Raw genomic sequence first — 25,732 nt, 5'->3', positions numbered from 1 at the left:
AAAATGAACGTTGTTCTTTAATAATGTCATAGAAGGCCTGTGAATGATGTTAAGATGAAGCTGGCGTGTGTCGTCTTAGCTCTGCCAGCTCTTCCCTCACTAGCTGTCCGGGATGGCAATAATCAACATCCATGCCATCCCTCTGTCTCGCTCTCTCTTTTGAGCGCGTCTCTTCTGGTCACTCTCTAGATAAATCCATCTCAAACAGTCTGAGTTTGTCTTTTGGTTTGCTTCCATTTTTCTGACTGTTTCCTGTGATCATCATTTCTGTTCTGTTTCTCTCTTCAACTCGTCTCTGACGTTCACAGGTTTTTTTTTTTAAGCCTAATGTCTTGGTTCTTGTTTTCCCATTGCCTTCCCAGATCATACTTTTGGTTGAGGTTTCTGTCTCTGTAATGACCGTCTTTAAACAGCAGCCCCATTACTGACTCCGTTCTTCCATTCTCTCCATTCCATTCACGTTTATCAGTAATCGCTGCACTATAAATATCCATGATTTCTGGGTCAGGGTGGTTGGAAGAGGCATGAGGCCCAACAGAAGAGTGAAGAATGATAGTGATTCTTTGCACATGACATGTTCTCGTAATATTTAAAAACTCTCCCTGGTGAAAAACACAACAGTCTGGACACACTGTTGGACTTCCTTTTCTCTGAGCCTTTGAATCACAGCACATTAATCTGTGATGGATCAAACTGAGTTGAGGGTGCTGACATGTTCTGGGCTGTGAATTTGACTGGTGGGCAGAAAGAACAACCAAACAGTGGCAATACTGTATGGGGGTAAACAGGGTGAGAGAGAGACAGACGGAAAAGCATATTTCATGGACACGGCCACTCATAAACCGTTAAAGCTCATCCTAAGACAGATTTTATTTCATACTTTTAGGATTTCTTTGGGTCTGCACAGCAGATGACAAACAATAACGGTCTGATCACGGCCAAAATAAAGCAGCTGCCACCAATGGCACTTGCAGCTTCGGCATCGGTGTGTGAAATGTGTTAAATCTTGCCCTCATTTTGTATTTACCAGTCAGAATAAACACAAATCACCACACAACAAAAACTACCAGCCAAATAACAGAACAGTCTGTACCAGGGTCACAAATTAACTATGTTAAAATGCAACAGAAATTGACAAATGTTTCAAATGGGGGGTCAAAATGACCCCGTAGTCAACTAATCTGTTGTTTTATTGTGTTATGTAACATTATATTTAATAATATGCTACTTTAGGCCTATGTAGTGATGGGTTATAGGCAGGGGTGCACATGACTGGTGCGAATGCATGGTAAAAAATAAACAATGCACAGCAGAAAACGTGGAGGGAAGCGCTTTTGAGTTCCAACATTTTTGGGGACAGGGACAAGTTTACTTACTGGAGTAGGATTTTTCTCCATCTCTGTTAAGATGGCAATCATGATGATAAAAGTGTTCATTAATTATTAGGGGTGCAACGGATCGCAGTTGATCCGTGATCCGTACGGACCAGTCCCCACGCATGTGATTTGCGGATTAAATGCTAAGTTTAACCATCATAGTGTGAAAGTTTACGAGGATGTGTTTTACCTTGCCAATTTACACATTCAACTGATTTTAAACATGGAAGAAGAGGCGAAAATCAGGACTTGCACGCTGTTGTCTGTGCACACATCCTCACACACCCGAAGCGCATGCACACACGCAGAGAGAGAGAGTTTCAGACAGCGTTTGAACACTGAATTGATCCTCTTTCCCGTTTACTTGCGCTTGAATGAACACATACACACAAAATTATGTCAAAATACCCTTATTAGCAAGTATTCTCTCGGCTATGTCATAAGTGAACAGTTGAGAAAAAAATGTAAGTGTGTCAGAATATTCGGTCTGTGCATTAGATCTTAAAGTGACAACAGCCTAAAATTCTGCCTGTTGTCTGTGCCATTAATGTTAATAGAATAAAAAAAAAACATCATCATCATCATCTACCATGTTAGAGAGATAAGAAGAAAGTGAGGAGATGGTGAAAGTGATGACTACAGCTTGTAGGATAAGTGTGCCGCCTACAGTTTGAGTACCAAGCATCTCCAGGTGCTCCCTTGAGAACCAGACCAAAAATAGGTTACAGACACTGCAGCTGTCTGGTTATTTTTATATTCACTGTCTCAAACATATATGCTGTTGCATATGTAGCTATTTTGGGGTGTTTTTTTCATAAAAATAATTAGTCAACTTTGAAAAACACATCACAACTCTGACAGGAGACAGTAGAGAGAGTCTGTCTGTCTGTCTATAGAAAAATTAGTTAATTCAGTGTTTGTGTAATTATATCTTGTACATTTGTTTTATAGCTACTTTTCACATTAAAACAACAGATTAATTGTAGTATTTAACATAAATGGATGGCGATACACCTTAAAATCAATTCCAGGGGGGAAATATTTAAGCCCTTAAAGGGAATATGTTTATGTTTTCAAAAATTTAAATTCTGTCATCATCACACTCGTGTCATTCCAAACTTTTGACATTCTTTCTTCTGTGGAACATAAAAGAAGATTTTGAGAAATGTCTCAGTGTGTCTTTGTCCATACAATGAAGTCAATGGTAAACAAAACTTTTTTTTTTTTTTTTGAAAAAAATGTTTCTTTTTGGGAACTATCCCTTAACAACAGTTCATTTCTGACACTGGTCTGTACACGCTCTAGAAAAGAGTTTTTGTTGGCAGGTATATTTCATCATATCTCAGAGGAATCCAGTCTTGACCATTAACAAGAGGTCATCCATTGGCTTCCTGTTCTGGACACGGACGTGTGGATCTGCTATTTGCTAATGGCTGGACGATTGATTCCGATCTCTCACCCTATCAGTCCCTATAAAAGTTGCACAAACAGACTTCAAACACGCTAGCGAGAGAACATAGCACACCACTGAGGTATTACAGACGGTATCTGCATCCTGACGTATTTCAGGAAGAGAGACAGAGGGACGAAGAGAAGGAGAGAGAGACGGGCTCATGCTGAAAGCATTTGCCTAAAGTATTATCAGACGTAGATAAGGCTCCATCTAGAACGCATCACAAACCTTTTTCAGCTCCAATAAAATTCAGTTTTGCTTCAGCTTTAGTGTCATTCCAAAATGGAAAAACAATTAAAAGCAAGCAACTTTGGAATCATTGCAAATGATTTTGCCAAATGGAAAATCTTGTTTTGATCTCGTATTACATGTTTCTTTTGCAAGTTGATTCTGCCCAGAGATGACAACAGAATTGCCTTCAACCGCAACCTCAGGGAAAAAACAGTGAGTGTAATATAACAATGTTTGAAAGTGTTTTCTGAACTAAATAATGATTGCAGACTTGATCCAGAAAATACATAGTGAAATGAATTGCTATGATGTTCCTTCAACTTCAAGGTTTGCTCACACGCACATTCTCTCTCTTTATCATGTGCTCTTTGATTCTCCGATTTCTATTTTCATCTGTTAATCTATTCTTGTGAAACTGCCTCTTTTTGTTTTCCCCCTTCACACAAAACTTTACTGTCCAAGTTAGACAAAAACACACAGGCCCTGCTGTACTCTTTCTGATGCTCTGAGTCTTTCGTTTTATAGCCATTAGGTTCTCCACACTCATCTAATAGTCTCCCATTCATTCACTGTTTCTTTCCTCCTGTCTGCTATCTATTCTCACATGAAAGCTGCCAGAGCAGTGTGTGTCTGTTTACACCTCTCCTCCGCACAGTCATCACAATTCACATACACTCACTTTTCAAGTGTGGCTCGGACTATTTGCAATTCGTCACGATATATTGCTCTTGAGCTTCAGCAACAGTTTATACACAGAGCGGTGCCGAGAGACTAAGAATTCAGTTTTTGGGGAAAGTTTTGAACTTAATCAAATAAGTTACAAATGGCTCCAAAAACTAAATTATAAAAGATGGACCAAAACACATCCAACAGTGTCTGGATATACGCAGAATATTGTAATAAAATAATACATTTATTTACTTGCTTGCTTTTCAAGACTCATAAACCTATACTGAGAATACTAATAAAAACATTAATTAAAAGGTTTTTATATTTAACTTGTTTATCATTTTTATAATGATTATTTATCATAATTATTCATTATACTGTAAAAATGTAAATAAATAACTATTAAATGTAAAGCCATGAAAATACTATTCCAAAAGCTAGTGGTTCTCTTAGTATTGTGAGTTTCTCTCTATTTGTGGATATCCATTTGAGTTGTACATTTTCTCATTATTGTGTATTATTCAGTTTTCCCCCTCTCTTTCACAATACTTCACCTTGCATCCCTCATTTCCAGCACATCTCTCCTTTCTTTCTTCCTCTCCTTCTCCCTTCTACCTTCATCTTTCTTTTCTCCACCTTTCACTTCTCTCAACATTCTCTCCTCTCATCCTCTGGTGATGGATGATGAGATCCCATCCTGACAACTGCAACCCAGAGTCTGAAGCAAATCTTGAAATGACCTCAACACACCTGTCTGAAAGTTTCTAGTATGCCTGTAAGAGCTTGAGTCGCTGCTTCAGGTGTGTGTAATTGGGGCTGGAGCTGAACTCTAGCAAGGGTTGTTTATTCTGCTTCTGCATATTACATGCAAAACGGTTTTAAACTGCATTTTGCAAATTATTTTATAATTATCATTAATGCAGCTCATTATATTATATTATATTATAATCCATCCCTTGTCCAATGTAAGGGTTGTGGCCTTGTGGGGATGCTGGAGCCTTATATTAATTTATTTTTATTTGAAATAGTGACCAGTTACAGGGCCTAAAATATATAATTTACCTTATAAATTCAAATATATTTCAACTTACAGTTTTACTGTTGATTTAAAAAAGGCCATGGGAATGTTATCCCAGACAGCAACAAAGTGTCGGCCCAGATCCGGCCCACATCTGGTACACGTGGAATTCATTGTGTATGTATGAGAATGTGTTATATATTTACTACTAAAATAACTCAATCTAATGGTGAAGTCTAATATTACAGTATTGAAGTTAGAGATGTTTTCATAAGTGTTTTCTGCCGTTTGAGATGTGCACAGTAGAGCTGGATCAGTCATTGTCCTGCTGCTCTGTGGTCAGCAACCATAAATCCCACAGTTCAGCATGTACTCTTTAAATGACATATCCCTGCCAGGCTGTTTCTCTAAATTACACATCCCTCCCCCAGCACTGTATGTCTCTGTCAAACAACGCTAAAATATGTTAGCCAAAGCCTGTCGTGCTTTGAGAGTCTGATACGATTTAAAAGTTTGAAAGTCTCTCTTACTCTCAATGTTTTTATGTAGCTTACTGTATGTGGTTGGATGTGTAGTACAACTGCAAAAACAGCAATAAAAGTGTGCTGCATGTTTCCAGCTGTACACACACATGGCTGTCAATCATCAGATGAACAGCAGGCCCTGCAATTCAATGTTAATAATGCCTGAATTTACGTGCTCCCACTCTGTTGCATGTTTAGGGTGAATTGCTCACCTACTGTACCTCTGAATGCAGTGAGGCTGGCCTGAAATGTGCTCTGATGTTTGTAAGTTGGAGAGATATTATTTTTCTTGGACAATGACTTTTAAAGTATTTTCTTTTGGTGGCTTTAGTCCAATGAGTGACTGGCACCTATGAGCCCCGGTGGCCTTGTCAAGCCTCTCTGTTTTCATTTAACATATTTCTGCCTCCTGTCTCGGTTTAATGTCCACTGACCTTGAAAAAGAAGGTCTTTTCATGTCGTAAAACACAGGTGACATTTTTGGTTCTGTGAAGAAATATTTCCCACAGAGCACAGCTGACACACTAAAGCACAGCAAAAAGACTGATTGGAAAAAGAGAACCATAAAATTTCTGGACTTTTTTTTTTTTTTTTTTTTTTACTCTTATTACAGATCACAAAAATATAAAGAATTTCTCCTTTTTATATTTGTGTGCATTGGAGGAGAATGCTTAACAATATAAAAACTGAACTTTATCATATCACCACCATAGCGTTGTCTCCCATATCCAGCTTTAAATAAATGGCAATAGGACTGGTCCACACTGCAGTTTATTCTGACAAAAAAACCATACTTGTACGCAGTATGATGGAAGCGTCTGACTGACTTGTAAATCAATCAATCACTTTTTTTATGTGGCTTCTTTTTTTTTTTTAGGGGTTTAGGGAACATTTGGCGGAACTTTTCTGCTATATATTTATAGAAGTACATTTAGTTAAATTGCTCAAACACAACTATAATCATCTAATTTAGAAGAAATCCTCATAAATATCCTCAATACAACACACCATTAAAAAATTTGGGGTCTATAAGATATTTGAATGTTTTTGAAAGAAGTCTCTTATGCTCACCAGGGCATCTGATCTGATCGAAAATAAAGTAAAAATCATTATTTTGTGAAATATTATTACAATTTAATGTGATGGCAAAGCTGAATTTTCAGCAGCCACATTTTGTCACAAGATCCTTCAGAAAATCATTCTAATATGCCAAATTTAGTGCACAAGAAATATTCCTCATTATTATCAATGCTGAAAACAGTTGTGCTGCTTACATTTTTTTGTGGAAACCATTGGACATTTTTTTTCCAGGATTCTTTGATGAACAGAAAGTTCAAAAGAACAGCATTTATTCACTTTAATTAATTTAATGTATCCTTGCTGAATAAAAGTATTACTTTCTTTAAAAAAAAAAAAACTTATTGACCCCAAAATTGTAATTGGTAGCATTTCAAAAACCCTCAGTCAGATTTAAATATTGAAATATATATCACTTTCATCTCATTTGTTTACTGAAGCATATCATATATTCATAAACCCCTCAACTGACACATAAGTTACAATAACTGGATCACAAGGAAAGCAAAATGAGGACAAATAACATCGCTCTAGAGTAAACGGTGCTCTTTCTTTGTGGCTTATGAGATTCCTGCACAACCAGCCCCTGATGCAACCTGTGAAAATACAGCTAAAGCGCTAGACAGCGTTCTGAGAAATATTTTCCTGCATGCTCTCACTTTACTGCGAGCTCTCATCTGCTCTGAGAGTGCGGCATATTGATCTATATCATACAGGACGGCCCTAAACCCAATACCACGCATGCAGGGAAAACACGGAGTGAGATTCCTGCCATTAAATATCCCATTAAAGTGCAATTTGACATAAAATCCCTGGCATGCACCCTGGAATTCTCTCGCTTCTTGTTTTCAATGAAACTCCCATCAGGGTTCCTGTTGCGCTTTATTTCGTATTTTTCTTACACAATGGCCTCTTTAGTTTTCCATCAGAGGGTTTGAGGCTTAGCTGGCCCGACAGCTCCTTTGCCACGTCTGATCTCTGAAACGTCAAGTGAGGAGTGATAGAAAGGAGGAGAGAGCTCCTTTAGATCCAATTTGTTCCATTAAGCTACATTTAACCGGTGGATTCTGAGATGCCACTTTGGTTTAAAGACGTCTGGGCTAAAACATTAGCAACTTGGCTAACACAGTGTAGAGACAGACAGACAGACAGACATCTGGTTTAAAAAAAAGAAAACAGCGTAGTTCTAAAATTTCAACCTTATGCCATATTAATCTGAAACTTGAGGAATGTTTGTATGAAGATATTCTGGAACGCAGAAAGAAAAAAAATGGAAGGAAAGTGAATAGCAGAGAATAAAAGAGAGAGAAACCTTAGAAGGAAATGATGCAAACCCCTTTTCTCCAGTAATAAGATTGAATGACAAATTCAATATCAGTTTAATTCAGTGTTTATTGCTGTATTTCATTCTGATTGATCCCTTATTCGCTGTTGCACAATTGTTGCTGTGTATGATCCTGTGCTTCTAAACCTTTCTTCTGGCATATACTCGCACGCAAAATGACAAACAGACCATCTACCTGACGAAGCCATCAGAGTCCTTAGCCAGGAAATGGTATTTACCATGAAAGCCTCATAAATATCCATTAAGAGTATAACTGCGTTTAGGAAAGAACTGATTAAAGATGAAATAAACAACAAAACACGCTAAAGCTTTTTCTCATTGTCTCTCTCAGCAGGTGTCTACACAAGCAACCTCGACTTCACATAGCGCACAGGGAGTTTAAACGTTGGTCCAAAAGGTAGTTAGCAACAGCTTTTGGGTTTGAAGAGAATTCCAGCATTTTGTTCCTCAGCTCCGAGATAATGCAAACCATGTTTGTCAGTAAGAAATGGCAAAATAAAATGAGAAACAAAGTAAAACAAAGACTGCACGGCGAGATCTGAGAGGCTTGATGTGAACAACATTATGTAAGCGAAGAAGTGAGGAGCAAACAATGTTATCAGTTATGAATCCTGTCTGGACAAAGACGCAGTGTCCTGACCTGAAGAAACCCAGCGGTTCCTTATCGAGGAGAAGAGAGCGAACACATGCGCTCGCAGGCCTCAGTCGTCGACACAGTATCTCACAGAAATTCCTACGAATGATCAATAGGGGCTGACATTCTTCCAGATGATGATGAACAGGGCTTAAATAATTGCCAGAACTCTCCTGAAGCATATTTGTCATTTTGGATTGTCCAAAAGATTTGTGATAACATCACAAACACCTGGAGGACTTGAACAGCACATGGGAGCAAACACAGCCGACTGCGAGACTGCAGACGCTCCCTGACGTGATACTCCGAACCAACGTTGACCTCAAACAGACGAGTTAGAGAGTCCTAAACTATGGTGGAGCTTGCCTTTTTTTGTTCAATGAGAAAGCCTGGGTTAGGTGAAAGCTCTAGAAAGCGAATAAAGCCATTATCAAGCAGCTTGATCAAGCAAATTGACAGAAAATGGCTCAAAATGGCAATTTATTTATTTACTTACTTATTATATGCTGTTTATTTTCCAAATATTCTCACTAAATAATACAAGTACGCTACCATACAAAAATTTGGGGTCGGTAAGATTGTTGAATGTTTTGGAAAGTAGTCTCTTATGCTCACCAATGCTGCATTTATTTGATCAAAAATACAGTAGACATGGTTTGAAATAATGGTTTCTCTTTATATAGTCTATAACTTATTTTTGTGGTGGCAAAGCTGAATTTTCAGCATCATTACATTTCTTATTATAATCAATGTTGAAAACAGCTGTGCTGCTTAATATTTTTGAACCTACTCCTAAAACTACCCTCATGGACGCTGTTTTGATCAGAGACTTCTCATTTCTTTGCAGTTGTTGACATGAACTCAAAACTTTGTTGAATGTGTGTGTAATACTGAAAAAAGAATGAGAAAGAGAGCATGAAGATGGAGGAGAGAGAATAACTGTCACAATGATTAAAGAAGTAATGATAGTTAATGGGCTGAAGACTAAACCAGTATGAGCTAAGTTTACTCTACAGTACGTTCTACTTCATTGCAAGTTCAAATCTAAACTTGCATGACCTAAAACGTTTTATCAAAAGTACAAAGCATAATATAAAAGCACAAATTCTTTGAACTATTGAACTGCAATATTTTTAACATACTAGTATTTTCATACTATTAAAAACATATTTACAAATGTCAAGATTAAATTAAATGATTTATATGTGTGAGAGAGAATAGAGTAACAAATGACCCCTCTGTGACTCTACTTGTTGTAGAACAAGAAGCCAAAATCATACATGGATTCAAACACAGCTGATACTGGGCTGATGAAACTGCTTCAAGATGCCCTCCTTCCTCTCAAAGAGCAAGAGAGACACACACACGGAGAAGGAAAGAATGTAAGACTGGCAGCAGCTCACCAGTCCTGTAGATAAAGTTGGCTTCTGCCTCTGAAGAAGATGGTGATAGCAGGTCTTCATCATACTCATTAGAGCTGAAAGAGCCTGAGTGGTTCCTCCTCCGCGCGTCCATTACGCCGTTGGCCACCATTACGTGACGGAGCGAGTCGTTAAGGTAACGGTGCAACAGGCTGCTCTTGTATTTGGGTGGCGACACATAGTCATCAGACAATGATGCGTCCGCAGCTGCTCGAAGACCCGCCCCCACGGCACCACCTTCCTTCTTGATGACGCTCTGGTACATCGGCTTATGAAACTCCCCGACCTGGGCCCGTGCTGCTGGGTCAACATCTGGATGTGATGCAGGATACATGAAAATATGTCAATACAAATTTGGGAAGACAATTGGCAAAAAAAAAGAGAAAAGTGAACTATAAAACGTCAATATTTTGATGTCCTGCCCTTTACACCTTCCCAGCAGGGAGAGACAAGGTCACATTTTCATTTAATCACCCTTCTCTTCTGCATGACCCCTCCAGCACATTGAAAACTCTTGACTGGATTACACTCCTTGAAAACATGGGCCTCCCAAATGCAAGCGAGTGTGTAAAATCAAATTTGGTGCTGAGAGACTGATTACTGCTATACAGAGGGTGAAGTAGGGTTGGATCTTTGAGCCTTCAATGGCCTCATTTGAGAAAGTATCCAAAAAAAATGATCAAAAAGTTCAAAATCTATCCTTAGAAATACAAAAATGTATGCAAAATATGAATTTCAAATATACATGTGATAAACTAAAATGTGGAAAAAAAGTAAGAGCAAACATTTCGTTGCTTGAAATAAATGGCACCTACACTACCATTCAAAATGTTGGTGTAAGATTTTTAAAAAAATATATATATTCAGCAAAGTGACCGTAAAGATAAATAACTTTGAAAGAACTGCAAGTGATAAATCGTCTAGTTTCATTCTGATTTTTGGTAACAAAACATAAAATATAAAATATAAAAATAAAAGTATCATCTTTCTCATCAAAACCCTTTGGACATTCCAATATCATATCTCAGCCTCTGAGAGACTGTGTTCAGTTGATCTTTCCTTTCCGTTGATCATTCTTTAAAAAACACCCTATCATTCATCTCATATTATTTGCTCAGGCACCTGTAGTCCCATCAGTGATTCAATAAAGAACATAAATGAGAGACAGACATGTTTTATTACTGGATGATTTATGAGACATGCCTTTGATTTTTTTGATTTTAGAAAACTAACTATTAGGGGCATTGATGCTGATTGTAATACAACAGCAGTTGGAAGGTCCAAAATGTTTTCTCTCAGATGGCATTGCCCCTCATGTAACAATTACAAAAAAGTTCATACTTTTGTTATCAAAAGTCAGAATAAAATCAGACCATTTATCACTCGCAGTTCCACCATTTTAATTTATCTCTTGACTTGTCCTTGTGGTTTTCAGCACACTTTAAAGGGATAGTTCACCCTAAAATTAAACTTCTGTCATCTTTTACTCACCCTCAAGTTGTTCCAAACGTGTATGAATTTGAGGTTGAGTAGATGAGGAATTTTCATTTTGGGGTGAACTATCCCTTTAACACATGTAAGTCTTCAGTAAAAATCTATATAATCATGGACTCTCAAAAACTCTTTTTTGGTTTTGATTTACTCATTTGAGAAGGTCCATGGGCCAATTTACAATAGTTTTTTCAGCATTTAGAGCCACATCACTCACTCCACATCCTTAAAGTCAACATTTTTTAAAGATTGTTTTAGTGCACCCTTATTGTATACTACCTTGACAACCATTCCATAATGCAGGAAACAAAGGTAAACACAGTGGAGTTCACACAAACGCAATATTTCCTAGGATACAGGGTTAGGATTGCGTGAGTGAATGCCTCCTAAGTGAGCTAGGATTTCACTGCAAGGCTCTATCTTGACTCAAATGTGTGAAGAGTGTGTCTGAAGCTTAGATCTTCTGTGTAGCACATAATTACTGAGCTCAGACACGGGAACGACAGACCTGATGAAACGTCTGCGCAACAAAACTTTCCCTCTAAACAACTGAGACATTTCATATGCATAGTAAACAGCTTGTACCATGTTACATGATGTGCTTGTATAATCACAGTTCACAATATTTGAGTGAATCCCACAGAAAACATGTCAGAAGATAAGATCTCCCTTAATTTCTTTACTTTTGACCTTTTTGGTTTCATAATGTGTTGGTAATTTGCATTGTTGAACGAAAAGTGATTCGTACTAAAATAGAGACATTTAGAGAAAAATAATTGTGAAATATACTGTTTATACTTCAATTTTTTTTTATTTCTATTCTTTATTTCTATTCTATTTTATTTCTCAATGTGTGTTGTGACCAAGAGATAATTCAAATATGTACAGCAAGACATATTTTTCCTCTAGAAATATTTCAATAGCCAAGTTTCCATCCAAGGTTTTTTGAGCAACAAGATTTAGCTCATCAAAATATTTACTGAAATACCTAATGGAACTGCTAATTACTGATAAAATTCCGCATTTTCCGTTTAAGTTGAGCACATAAATTCTATGACGAGTTTAGATTTGACCAGAAGGTGAAGGAATTAGAGGTCAAAGGTTAAGCCGGGCTGCTGACACGGCTTGTATGCTATTCAACAGTGTAAGAAAAGCGGGAAGTTATTTGTAGGATGAGACAGATGTGAGAGGCAAAGACTGGGCATTCCTCTTCTAACCACAGAGTGTGTGTCCTTCTCCAAGACATCTAATCAAGGCACCAAATACAGTGTGTGTGTTTGGAGGCCACTGTTAAGCACAGGGGGATGATAAGTGTTCTGACTGAATGTCTAAATGACTGAATTGTGCGCGGATGCTTATGTTAAGCGATGCGGCCAACAAACATGCAGTCTGTCAGAGAGCCAACAACATCCCTGCAGTTGTAAAGCCTGAGCATGTGAATTAGAGAAAAAAAGAAGGAAAAACGAGAGAACTTTAGATAGTAAGCTAGGATGTGTTTGTGTTTATGCATGTAAGTGCAAGATTGTGTGTGAGTGTTTGTGGTTGAGTCCTGACGCCCCATTGTGGTGTGTTAATCACAGTGTGCATGACTGTCTGTGGGCCTACGCGTCTGTCCAGTTCACTTAAACACAGAGGAGGATGAACACACGAACACTGCGCTCGACATACCCCGACCCTGATTTACGGCTCGGCTGCTATACGATGCTATAAAAATGTTTGGAGTGTTGCACTGACTGTAATAAAACATCTGCGTTTAAGCATCCTGTCTGGTGTGTTTCAGCTACATGCTGAATGAAACCCCAAGCAGTTTCTTATAAATACCACAACACTTCATACCAATCAAATTTAGCACCAGGATAGGTGAATTTGTTTGTGCTTGTTTGTTTTAAAGAGCAGTTTTGCTTGCACATTGTGTTTGTGTATATTCTCAAGCAGTGATTAACAGTGTTTATTGCAATATCTCTGCAACACATGTATGACTAAAAATGCACATTCTTAAGGGAACAGTTCATAAACAAAAATCCTGTCATCGTTTACTCACCCTCACTGACTTGAAAGAAGATATTTTGAAGGATGTTGTGATTGTTTTTGTCCATACAATTAAAGACAGCGGAGTCCAAAACAATATTGACTTTCATTGTTTTTTTTTAAAGATCTTCTTTTGTGTTTGACAGAAGAAAGTAAGTCTTACAGGTTTGGAACAACATGAGGGCAAGTAAATAATGACATGATTTTAATTTTTGGTTGAACTGCATGTATGATTCAACACTATATCCACCACAACAACTTTTTGACGACATGTTCCCCCCAATTTTCTTATTAGTGGTCAATTAATATGCATATTTCAATGACTAATTGTTAAACTTTACATTCAGAGAAAAGGGACAGTTCACCCACAATGTTTGAAGAATGTTGCCCATACAATGAAAGACAGTGGGGTCAAAAACAACATTGGACCCCATTGACTTTCATTGTATTGACAACAAAACAGAGAAATATATTAAAATATCTTCTTTTGTGTTCAACAGAAGACAAAAAAAACACACAGGTCTGGAACAACATGAGGGTGAGTAACATAATAACAGGGAGAGATTTTTTAACTACTCATGTACTGTTTGAAGCCATTAACATTGAGTGAAACAATACTGACTCTTCTTCCTGTAAAAAGCTGTCTGCAAGTTGGGGAAGGCTATTCCATGCTAAGTCACTTTACAGTATTTGTGCAATTCTTGCTAATTTCCTGACCAGCGATTTCTAATTAAAGTGGTTAAGACCATTAAAAGACCAATACATATTTTGCCATTTTTGGCTTGTTAATCTTTACATTTGGTCCCCCACACTGTTAAATATGAAATATCCTTGGTTTCAGCATCACATTGACACCTCTGTCTCTTGATAAATACAGTGTAAGAATCTTTAGGCTAGGTTGTTTTATGTGATTGCGTCATGATAGAGTCGTACCATCAGAGCAGGAGTCATCACTGCTGACGCTCAGTCTTTCCGCGTTGCCCTGGACGTATTTGTTGTAGAGTTTGATCCTAAGGGCCCAACTCAAATCAGGCTGCCTAACTGTGTTCTTCAGCCGCCGTCGAGCATTTGCAAACCAGTTAGACACCTGTGAAAAGAAGGAGGGTGTTGAAATGGTATTGAGGAAAGTTTGACCAATAAATAAAAAGAATTATGAATGCTCGAAAAAGACACAACAAATATTTTTAACCTGTAGGCTAATCTTTTATTGATTCAGTTTTTCTCTCCTCTGTATGCCTATAAGTATCTGACGAACAGACATGCGTGTTTGGACTAAAAGACCCAGATTGTTTATTGGGACACTATGAAAACCAATAGGCTGATGCCACATGCAAATATCCTAGGAACACTGTGAACGTAACATTACTAAAGTTACGTTGATGAAGACCTGGGTGCTTATTCTGGCTTCTGCCACTCTCACCTAATAATATTCCTTTTGCTCTGCCCGACGTCTGTCTTTTTGCAATAAAAACATTCGCCCCAGCCTTCTCCATTTCACAGAGACCAGAGACCATTAGATGTTATACTAGGAAAACTTTTCATGCCCGATACACTTCAAGCCACTTATGACAGGCATTGTGCTGGGGCACTTCTTTGAAAAATGTTATTTAAGCCCTGAGTTTCCTGACCTCTGCTTTATATAAAGTTCTCAAAGGCCAACAGCCATATTTTTCCTTTTAAACAGGTCAATGGAGGCCAGTAGTTTTTGGAGGAAGCATTGAGGTATCATACGATCAGGGCCGGTGCCGGGGCCCTCCTCTTCCCTCCCCGCTGAACGTGAGCAAATCCGAAAGCGAAAAAGCGAGCACGCATTCGAAAGCGATTACAAATATATGAAATGCATGCATTTGCTGAACGTGATTTCGGCAGCCACTGCCCCCCCTCTGCATACGATGTGGTAGCAGAAATACACAATGAGAAAAGTTGAGGTGTATCTTTGATCCTAAAGTTTGGAGATTTGTTCAGTCACAAAAGTCTAAGATTATTTATTCATTGAAATTGAGCATCAGTTTTGTGTTTGTCAGTCCTTTTTCCATATTGCAGTGCAGTCTGCTCACTTTTTTTTTTTCTTTTTTTTTTTTTAAACAAATGGCTCCTTTTCATGATTATTAGAACCAGATAATTTTTTTAGGGTCATCCAGAATAGCAATAGCAAGCCAATTCTTAACAAATTTAGAGAACATGTTTATGTCTTCATGTGTATACAGAGACACAGACTGAGACAGATATGTACACAGAAACTGACACAAACTGGAAAACGCATATGTGAAGAGTTAAACACAAGCCATATGTCTCTAAATTTAAATATATATATATTGGCTAAACAATAAAAAAGAAGAAGATATTTTCTAGAGTAAACCTGAATTTGCTTGCAGCTTGTGTTTGGAATGAACACCTGCACCTTCATCTTATTGGAAAAAGAAAACTGTCATTTTAATAATCCTTCTGTCAAGAACCAGTAGCTCTTGGTAGCACGCTTATGGAAAGGTTGTGGAAAATGAACTTACTCACCTGCACAAGTGTCATTTGCGAGCCAAGCGCGAGAAGGATTTTCTCTGTTTTGGTGGGGTAAGGATTGTCCCGGTGTTTGTAGAGCCACTGTTTCAAAGGCCGGGCCATGTCCTGCAGAGCTTGCCGTTTATGCCGTACCTTTCCTGGGTTCTGACGAGACCTGTGAAAAAAAAAAAAAACAAGGCTACATAAATCTCATGACAATCGTGTAAGACTTAAGAATGGGCACTCATGTGGAGAAATTCCATAGGATTAATTTATTACATATTTTCCACAGAAAGAATGGTATTTTTGTTTTATAGCCAGGAAATGACTGGAAAAGAATCTATAAAGCAATATAAAAATAGTAAAATAAATAAATAAATAAAAAATTAACTGAATAAATTAAACCCTTATTTGTATTATTATTATTTTGATGATCAATATGAAATCACAACCATCTATATCTAAAGGTAACATGCCAGCATGCAGTTAGCAGACCAATAAGCTCAACAAGTTTTACAACTTTTTTTAATGTTACAAATGCGTAAAAATTTTTCAGAGATATCGTAAGGGTTAATAGTCTTACACGAGGGCCTAATTTACGGTCATGCGCTGTGAAATGAGTATCATGCTATAATTAACTCGCCCAGTGAATGATTTTCACTCAGAATCAGTTTACAGTCTTGGCTGCAAAACGCAAAGACAATGCACTTAAATAAATGCATGTAATCCAACATCCACATTATGACGCACGTGCTGTGTACTCCGATAGTGACTGTAATAGTTTGAAAAAACTTTATAGGTACTGAGAGGCAAGAAAGTTTGCAGAAACGAAATGTATAAAATTCTTGACAGTTACTTTTATTCTCAATCCACGTTAAACATCACCAACCTTCTTTAATGGTTCTGTGCGCGTAAAGAGGGTTTTAATTAAAAAACATATTGCTGACAATTCAGATCAGTATGATGGTGTCCTGGGACAGGGTTCCTGTAAGAACTGCTGCATATGCGTTTCCTCAAAGAATTAGAGAGTAAAATGTTCTTTGTGGAACTTAAAAATGTTCTCCTGTAGCATCAGGCTGTTAGTGGGTTTTTCTTCTAATCGGAACCTTTATTTTCAAGAGTGAACAGAAGCTGGTTATTTAAACCTGTAGATGTCAGTATGGCGCTGTTACCCTGTTATCTTCCAAAAACCTGACTGCACATTTAACATATTTTCCCCCAACGCTCCGAGGTTCATGTTCAGCAAATATTTTCCTTGTAACCCAGATCTGTATTAACAACCTAAAGAAGTTTTTTTTCCTCCCTGTTCTCGATATCGGCGACACACACCTCTGTGTTTATATTAATAATTTTCATTAGCAGTGATATTCCCCTGGAGGCGAGCAGAGCGGCTGTAGTGTTATCCTGTTGGCTCCGCTTACTCGCGCAAACGGACTTTCAATAAGCGCGAGCCAGACGCACCCGCAGCGGAGGATGTTTGCACAAGTTTTTCACAAGACATCACATTTAGCTTCGGTGTTGCTGTGTATCGCAGTCGTATAATGAAGCACTGTGTTGTCTGCAAATAAAAAACAGGTTGAGGTAAACAGCTTAGGGCGGTGAGGCTGAACGCGCTGAGTTCGGAGGGCAAAGATGACATGGTTTCTTCTTGCGCCCTCACTACAAAAATATTCATGATTGACTGGACCACACATACAGTTGAAGGGAATGTTTATTTATTAGAAACAGACCTGTACGTGTTTTAAATTTGCTACCGAACACGAATGACCTCATGTACCCGAACGACAAGCCCCTGCTAATTCAGCACCATCGACAGCGACTTAAATGAATTGTGAATATTAATTTCCTGCTATTCTCTTTTTGAAACCTCAACGTATCCTAGATAAGAAAGCGGCGAACAGGCTGTGAATTCAAACCAGATGCTCTCTAACCACAACTGAGCGCAAAATCTATGGAAAGAAAACAAAAAAGACTATGAAAAGTCAAACAGTTGGACGAGCCACTGCTTTTCACCGCTGGCCTTAAAATTGAACAACTTGATGTTTATCTTTAATACGGTTATGTGCTGTCACGCGGTTAAAAGCATTAACAGCGTGCAAATGACCACATATGATTTAAACAGCTTTCATTTATGTGTTAATGTGCTAAGTATCTTACCATACTTAGGCTAATTATTCCGTCATGAAAAATAAATGATGTGCAAAGCAGTTATCATCTACTGCAAAAAAAATAAAAAAATAAAAATAAAATACTACCAATTTTTAAAACGTTTTAAAAGTCAAATCAAAGGGGTGCAAATGTGAACACCTGTTGATGGTCTAAAATTTAGAAGGACTATTTCGAATGACTTAAAGGGATAGTTCACCCAAAAATGAACAATTTTGTCATCATTTATTCACCCTCATGTTGTTCCAAACCTGTACGAGTTTCTTTGTTCTGTTGAACACAAAATGAGATATTTTGAAGAATTTTAGTAACCAGACAGTTGACGGGAAAAAGCCATTGTAGGGAAAAAGTCAATGCCTGGTTACTAACATTCTTCAAAATATCTTAATTTGTGTTCAACAGAACAAAGAAACTCTTACAGGTTTGGAACAACATTGGGGTAACATTAGAGTAAATGGTGACAAAATATTAATTTTTGGGTGAACTATCCCTTTAAGCAAATCGAGATAAATGGATGGAAACAAAGATGTTAGCTACTTGATGAAACGTGATTAAAATATTTTACAGTGCATCTTTGAAATCATTCATTTGCAGTATTATAAGTGGAAGTTTATTTAGTAGGCTAAGCATGTTCATGAACCTGCAGTACATTTTACAAACGACACTGAAGTTTCTGACATACCCGGATCTCCTGTGCCGGATGGCTGAGCTGTCTTTGATGACTGGGCTGCCGGAGAGCAGGTCCGGATGCTGTCCATCTATCACCTCTAAATAATTTCGACTGCTTCTTTCCACCTCATTCGCCTTCTCTTCGAATAAAACCTGGCTACTTAACTTATTAAACACAATTGTGTTCATCTTTGGTATATAAGTCCTTCTTTCCTCCTGTGTCAGTCCGCTGAAAGCGCCTTGGCCGCCGTGGGGATGTCCTACTCAACGGAGCCGCTGCGCCTTGACAAAATCCTGTGATACAGAATAAAAGGACACTTGTTTTCACTATCATTCCTGAGTTGGCCCAAACATACATTTGCAAACATCATTTTCGGTAGGTGAAGACTACATTAAATTTAATTTAAAATAGCCTAAAGATCCCCTCAGCCAAAACAAAACACGCACAACTCATTAAGCGCGTGAGTCTGAGACAGGCTCGAGTGAGGAATATTGACGGAATTTATATGTTTGAAACTTCTGTAGGCCTACAGTTTATGCAAACTTGCATTACATTTAATGTGTTCAGAATGAATGGTGCGTGTTTGACACTGGAATGTATACAATGTTGCGTTGACCGGTCTATTTCATAGACATGAATAACAAAATGTGTCTGCAAGGTAGGCTACATTTTACATGTAGAAATGTTCGTTGTTTTTTTTTATCAATGATGTGATAAAAGCGTTGTAACCGCACTTATCCATTTTTACATTTATTTAGGCTACATTCCTATGGAAAGAGGAAAAAATGTAGGACAAATCCATTGAGAGCGATGGAAATAAACCAAACTTTACGAATCATCCCTGTCACATAGTTATAAAGACTGTGACGCGACAGTGAAAACATTTACAAGTCATAACTGAAAACAGTAGCCTAGGCTGAATGAACGTACCTGAACGTTCCCCCTTCTGCGTCTTTCTGTAAAGTGTAATCCAGTTTCCAGTTTCCCATTCCCTTTCACATGTTCTCCGCTCTAAAATCCTGTGCGCAAACCACACGAACCGCTTTCGCCTCTGTGCTTTATTCAAGCGCGCCCGGGAACATGAATACAGGACTCATCTCGTGTTTCCCAGCTGGCGGCTCAGACGGCGAACATACAGGGATTGTTTTATGCCGGTTTCGCCGATCTGCAGGGGGAGGCTACCGGGAGACAGTCAGCCAGTGCAACAGTGTATATTCCCTTGTGTGGGTTCACGTCTGGAACGCGTCCATCACCCGACTGCATGACAGATGTATTGAGTTACTAATATCAGCCAGAGCTGGTGATTGGATGCAGTTCATCAGAAGCAGCTTCACCTCAGTGTGATGTGCAAAACAGTCACAATTTTGACATGAGACAGATGAATGGATAAATATTAGTTACTGCTGTAGTGGAGAAATAAGTCAATTAGATGGGGAGAGGACAGAAGCACACTAGCCAACCACGAATTTATTAGGCCTATAGGTGAAATATGGAGTGTTCTAATAGATTTTGTCTGTAACTCGGTTATTTTCATATATTAGGCATATTATAGCACTGATACAATATTTACATGGTCAGTTAAGAAAACAACAATTTATTCTATAAAATGTTCAAATGAATGTCAAGTAGATACTGTTACATTCTGCCCCACTAAAATAAAAGGCGTTTTCTAGGCTAGCAATTGGAACGCTTTGCAAACTTGTATATTGATGTAAGCTAATTTCTATTTCATATCATAGGCCTACATTATATATCTAAAATCACATGATATCGTTTAATAATATATTTGGTTTATTCCCTGTAATAACGAAATATCTTGCGGAAGTCTGGGTTCCTTTCGTTCACCAAAAACGCTTACTGCTCTAGGACAGAAAATCCCTCGAGACCTCATTTTTATTGTCTTAACATTTTGAGAGCGGAATCAGTTGATTGAACAACCTAATTCTTTTCCAAACATGGTTACCGAGGTCTACAATTACTTCTATTCCAGTTCGCTTAAGAACCTCTATAAACCAATATACAAACAAATTAATTATATCAACGCCATGTGCGATGCTTAATCGGGAGACCTATAGCGTGCTGAGGAAACGCTGCTCGCGTGAGTTCCCTCGTGAGCATCGATGTGATTCTGTTACCCTCTCATTTTCCCAAATTACACGACTTACACGTCGCATTGAATGCCATTGACTGTGTCTTTCGGGTTTATCCAGGGTAGTGTTTGGAGGTGAAGTGACTAATCTCGGAGGCACATATGCGCTCCTTACGCCCCGTATAATTGGCGCGTTCCTTTTATTTGGGTGTATTTTTACCTATTTAATGAACAAACTCTCCCGGACATCAACAGGGTGACTCACTCACCTCGTGAATGCAATTGAAGACAGTGCTGCCGGACCACTAACGGCCACTGGAATTATGTACTTTTTCTTACTGTCAGGGGCTTACCACAGGTTTACTCTAACAGTGGCATCTCAAAGGTAACCACATGCCCTTGGGCAGGTAGTCACATCACTTTGTGGTGTACTTCATTTCGTGGGATGCCCACTGCTTAAAGGTGTGGTCAGAGGGAGAGATAATGTGCTCTGTGAAGCCTTGCTGAAAGTGTAATGACCCTTAAGTGCACTTCACCAGTAAACTGCCCTGGTGCTTTGGGTGTCTGCCAGACCAAGTGTCTTATTTAAGATCTTGGTTTATTTTATACAGTGTTTCTACCAATGGATGTTGTTGCAAAACAGCTTGACACGTCTACATTTTCAGTGGGTTATTGTTGTACCATGTAATGGCATTTAAATGATGAATTTGATATAATGCACTTAATGTGTACATTTTTACACTGTACTTAGGCTATATACAAAAATACCTGCATGTATTTACATCTGTAATTAAGTTCTGTAATTCCATCTATAATTACACTGTTGACCCTTCCCTTACACGCAGGGCCGTCCCAAGCGTGAGTTAGGGGGTTGAAGGGTAGAGGGTAGGCTAGTTGGAAGTGGACTGCTTTCCCGTCGGTCCATTCGCAACCGCATTCCGAGGGTCGCCTTCAGTCCGTTCGGCCGCCTAAAGCACGGGGCCCTAAGAACGGCCCTGCTTACGCCTTAACCCACTCTTAAACCTAACTATACAACCAAACCTGTTCCTAACTTTAAACCCATCCCACCTCAATGGAGGCAAAACTGTTTTGCAATACAGCATGAACACGAAAAGTTCATTGTACTAAACTTCATTTTTTTCAATTTTTTTTTTAATGTACTGTAAGTAGTAAAGATACGTAATATAAAGTGGGACTGAATATTTAGAGTGAATATACTTTGACCGTAAGATGTAGGTTGGCTTGCAAACAGAAAATCTGACAGAAAACCTTTACTAAACCCATGGGCAAAGCAAGTGTTCTTCATTACTATTTTATTTCCTTTTCTGCTGGAGCAACATTGTGTTTTATTTGCTGAGTTGCCGCAACAGCATCTGCATAAAACAATTAAGTGTTTATGAAGGATAGACAGAAGTTTGATGACAAACTTGGAGAAATTCCACACCGCTGAAACTTTCAGCATGTGACCATGTGGTAGTGCCATGCAAACAAGATGCATCCATGTTTCGAATGGCGAATTCAACATTGCGAATTTGAGAGTAATGGAACTGGCTTAAAGTAATCGCAGTTAGTTTTTTCGCCGTAGTTGTAATTTCCTGACATTACCTTTTCATTAGAATCTCAAAATCCATTTTCTGGTATCATTAATACAGTCTGTCCCTCATTTAAACCAACATTTTCACACCAGCCACAAGCCTTAAATAGGAGTTGAGCAGCCACTGAACGTTGCGCTGTTGGGGCTACTTAAAGAAAGCCACAGACAAGATTTGTTAAAATCATTGGGCCTTGTGGAAAATATAAACTGTTGAACAATTACACCCATTAGAGATTGTTAAAAGTGATTCAAAGCTTTTCCACACATACTTAATGCCATTACTGTGTCCAACCTGAATGGCATTAGTGTCTTTCATGCTGGCAAACACAATGTCTTGAAGAATAATTGTGTGTTGAGCTGTTGGTTCTTTTTTTTTTTTCCCACCTTTCCTTTCTTTCTCAAGCAGTGTTTTTCTTTTAAAGACGGTTTCCTAAAATACATCAATGCCTGTGAAGTATGCGTGTCGTGTTTTGTTTAGTAATCTACTGGGTCGCCTGGCTCTGTGTTTTGGCACGCTGTTATCTTTTCAGGTTGCACTGTTTTCAGAGGTAATACTGTTCCTTTTTTGAAGTGGCTGCTTATTCGTGTGGCTGGTGTATTGAGGTTGGCAACTTCGTGACCTCATATTAAGAAGCTTGTTTGCATGCTGACAAAGCAGAGTTTATTTTAGATTTCAGGAGAACAAAGGAACTTTCGATATAACATTACATAGAGCACATTTAGACATGCTGCCATTATTTGATTCACCGATAGCATTATGAGCAACTAGCAGCAGTACATCAAATATGTAAAAACCATAAAAGATTGTGGCACATAAGGATGATTGGCAGCAGTTTGATATATCTGGTCCGATCAGTTACCACCACCTTCTCCTGCTGTGTAAAAATCCAAAGCAAAAAGCTCCCATTACACTGTCTCGAACACACTATACGAGCAGAAAAAAATCTGATAATCATCAGCAGTTGGCCTGCTGCTGTACTCCCTCTGTCTGTCTTTTTCCGTCTCGGTCTCGACCTCCTCTCTCTTTCTCTCACCCATGTTGGGTGCTGAGCGCTTGATGAACACATCCTGATGAAAAGTCAAGGATAATATCATTCTTGGTCCAAAGCCACAAGCCTCCCAGGTAGGTTTAGAACCCAGAAAGGAGAAGGTCTGTGCTGCTGTAGATCTTATGTCCAAGTGCTTAACGTGTGTGTGTGAGGTAGGTAAGGTATAGTATATACATTTATAGCTGGTTGCTATCATATATCAGACTCATTTATTGGCATACTTTTTTCTATAATAATATAAGTATAAATATAAGTAACCCAGTAGAATACAATTCTACATTTAATGGGTTTATTTCAATTTATTTCTTTTTGGAGTCTACAGCTCTATTGATGTATAAATTGTGTGTATGAGAAAGATGAGAGTAACAAGTGCAACTGATCGGAGATAGAAGCTAAGAGATAGTAAAGAAGTTGTTTAATCAATAATTTGTCGTATTAAATCATTGAATTGTGTATAGTAACAAGTGTAAGACATGCACGTTTTGAATTAGAATTATTGTTTCAAAGAATTATTTTGTTCTCCGTGTATGTTTGCCCGACATAGCGGCCTTCATTCTTTAGGGGTACGGATCTATAATACTGACTTTCTTTATTCTAAAGAAAACTGGTGCAAGACACTTGCTTGATTTGTGGTTTATTGATCCGTTGAGGACCATGTAGTGAATGCGAGAAACATTTACATTCAATCATTTAGCAGTCGCTTTTATCCAAAGCGACTTACAAATGAGGAGATCAATAAGAAATCAAACCCACAATAGTGCAACAATATGTGACCCTGGACCACAAAACCAGTCACAAGAGTAATGTTTTTTTAATTGAGATATATACATCATCTGAAAGCTGAAAAAAAAAAGGTTTCCATTGATTTGGTTTGTTAGGATAGGACAATATTTGTCCGAGATCTGGAATCTGAGGGTGCAAAAAAATCAAAACATTGAGAAAATCGCCTTTAAATTTGTCCATTTATGTTCGCGATTTTGCTGCATCCACTCATAAAAATAAATGTTTTATATATTTACGGTAGGAAATTTACAAAATATCTTTATGGAACATGATCCTTACTTAATATCCTAATGATTTTTGGCATAAAAGAAAAATCTATAATTTTGCTATTGCCACAAATATACCCGTACAACTTGTGAAGTGCCAGTTAGTCTAGCAGAGTACATGTACAAAGTTTTTTTTTTTTTATATAAATAAAAAATAAATAGATATACAGAATAGAATAAGTGTTAGTATTAATGGGTCAAGTATTGACGAAAAATATGCGTCTTTAGCCGTTTCTTGAAAATGGCGAAAGACTCATCGGCTCGGGTTGAGTTAGGCAGGTCATTCCACCAGCATTGAACAGTCAAGGTAACGGTCCGTGAAAGTGATTTTGTGCCTCTTTGGGATGTCACCACAAGGCGCAGTTCACTTGCAGAACGCAAGCTTCTGGAAGGAACATAGGTCTGAAGTAGTGAGTTTAGGTATAGGGGTGCAGAGCAGAGCCAGTGGTTGTTCTGTAGGCAAACATCAGTGCCTTGAATTTGATGAGAGCGGCAATTGGCAACCAGTGCAAATTGATGAAGAGAGGTGTGGCATGCGCTCTCGTCGGCTTTTAAAAACCACTCTTGCTGCAGCATTCTGGATCAGTTGCAGAGGTTTGACAGTGCATGCTGGAAGGCCTGCCAAGAGAGCAAAAATGCTGGATAGAACAAGAGCCCGGACAAGGAGTTGTAGAAAGGGCCTGATCTTTCTAATGTTGTATAAGGCAAATCTGCAGGACCGGGCAAGTTCTAGCCAATGTGGTCTTTGAAATTTAACTGATCATTAATCACAACTTCAAGGTTTCTGGCTGTTCTGGATGGAGTTATGGTTGAGGAACCTAGCTGAATGGTTGTAATGAAGTTGTAATGAAGTGTTGGCTTGGCTGAGACCACAAGCAGTTCTGTCTTTGCAAGGTTGAGTTGAAGGTGGTGGTCCTTCATCCAGCAAGAATTGTCTGTCAGGGAGGCTGAGATGTGAGCAGCTATCGTTGTATCATCTGAGTGAATGAGAGGTAGGGTTGTGTGTCATCTGCATAGCAGTGATAGGAAAAAACATGTTTCTGAATGACAGATCCAAGTGATGACATGTAGATGAAGAAGAGAAGTGGTCCATGCACTGAGGCCTGAGGCACTCCAGTCGCTAGATGTTGTGAGTTAGACACCTCACCCTACACGGCAACCTAAATAACCTACCTGAGAGGTAAGACTTGAACCATTGAAGTACGGTTTCTGAGATTCCCTTTCATCATGAGGGTTAACAGGAGCATCTGTTGAGATAACTGTTTTTATGAATGAGTCATTGAATCATTTACTCAAATGATGTGTTCACAGTTGAGTTGTCATTTTCATGTGACCTACAGCATTATTTGAGT

General features: G+C 38.4%; 1 protein-coding gene across 1 annotated transcript in view; it reads right to left on the bottom strand.

Annotated features, from left to right (window-relative positions):
• Window positions 1-19,720, bottom strand: part of mkxa (mohawk homeobox a) — a 28,182-nt gene extending 8,462 nt beyond the window's left edge. Inside the window, exons 1-5 of the mRNA XM_084135548.1 lie at window positions 19,530-19,720; window positions 18,612-18,892; window positions 15,779-15,938; window positions 14,201-14,354; window positions 9,731-10,060 (exon numbers count right to left, since the gene is read on the bottom strand). Coding sequence (XP_083991674.1) covers window positions 9,731-10,060; window positions 14,201-14,354; window positions 15,779-15,938; window positions 18,612-18,787 — 820 coding nt within the window. The 5' untranslated portion in view covers window positions 18,788-18,892; window positions 19,530-19,720. The remainder of the gene's footprint in view (window positions 1-9,730; window positions 10,061-14,200; window positions 14,355-15,778; window positions 15,939-18,611; window positions 18,893-19,529) is intronic.
• Between the last annotated feature and the right edge of the window lie 6,012 nt (window positions 19,721-25,732).

The sequence above is a fragment of the Abramis brama genome (genome assembly GCF_963993115.1).
Source record: "Abramis brama genome assembly, chromosome: 14".
NCBI classification, from domain to species: Eukaryota; Metazoa; Chordata; class Actinopteri; order Cypriniformes; family Leuciscidae; genus Abramis; species Abramis brama.
The sequence above is the reverse complement of the archived record's forward strand: the minus strand, read 5'-3'. Positions and strand labels throughout refer to the sequence as shown.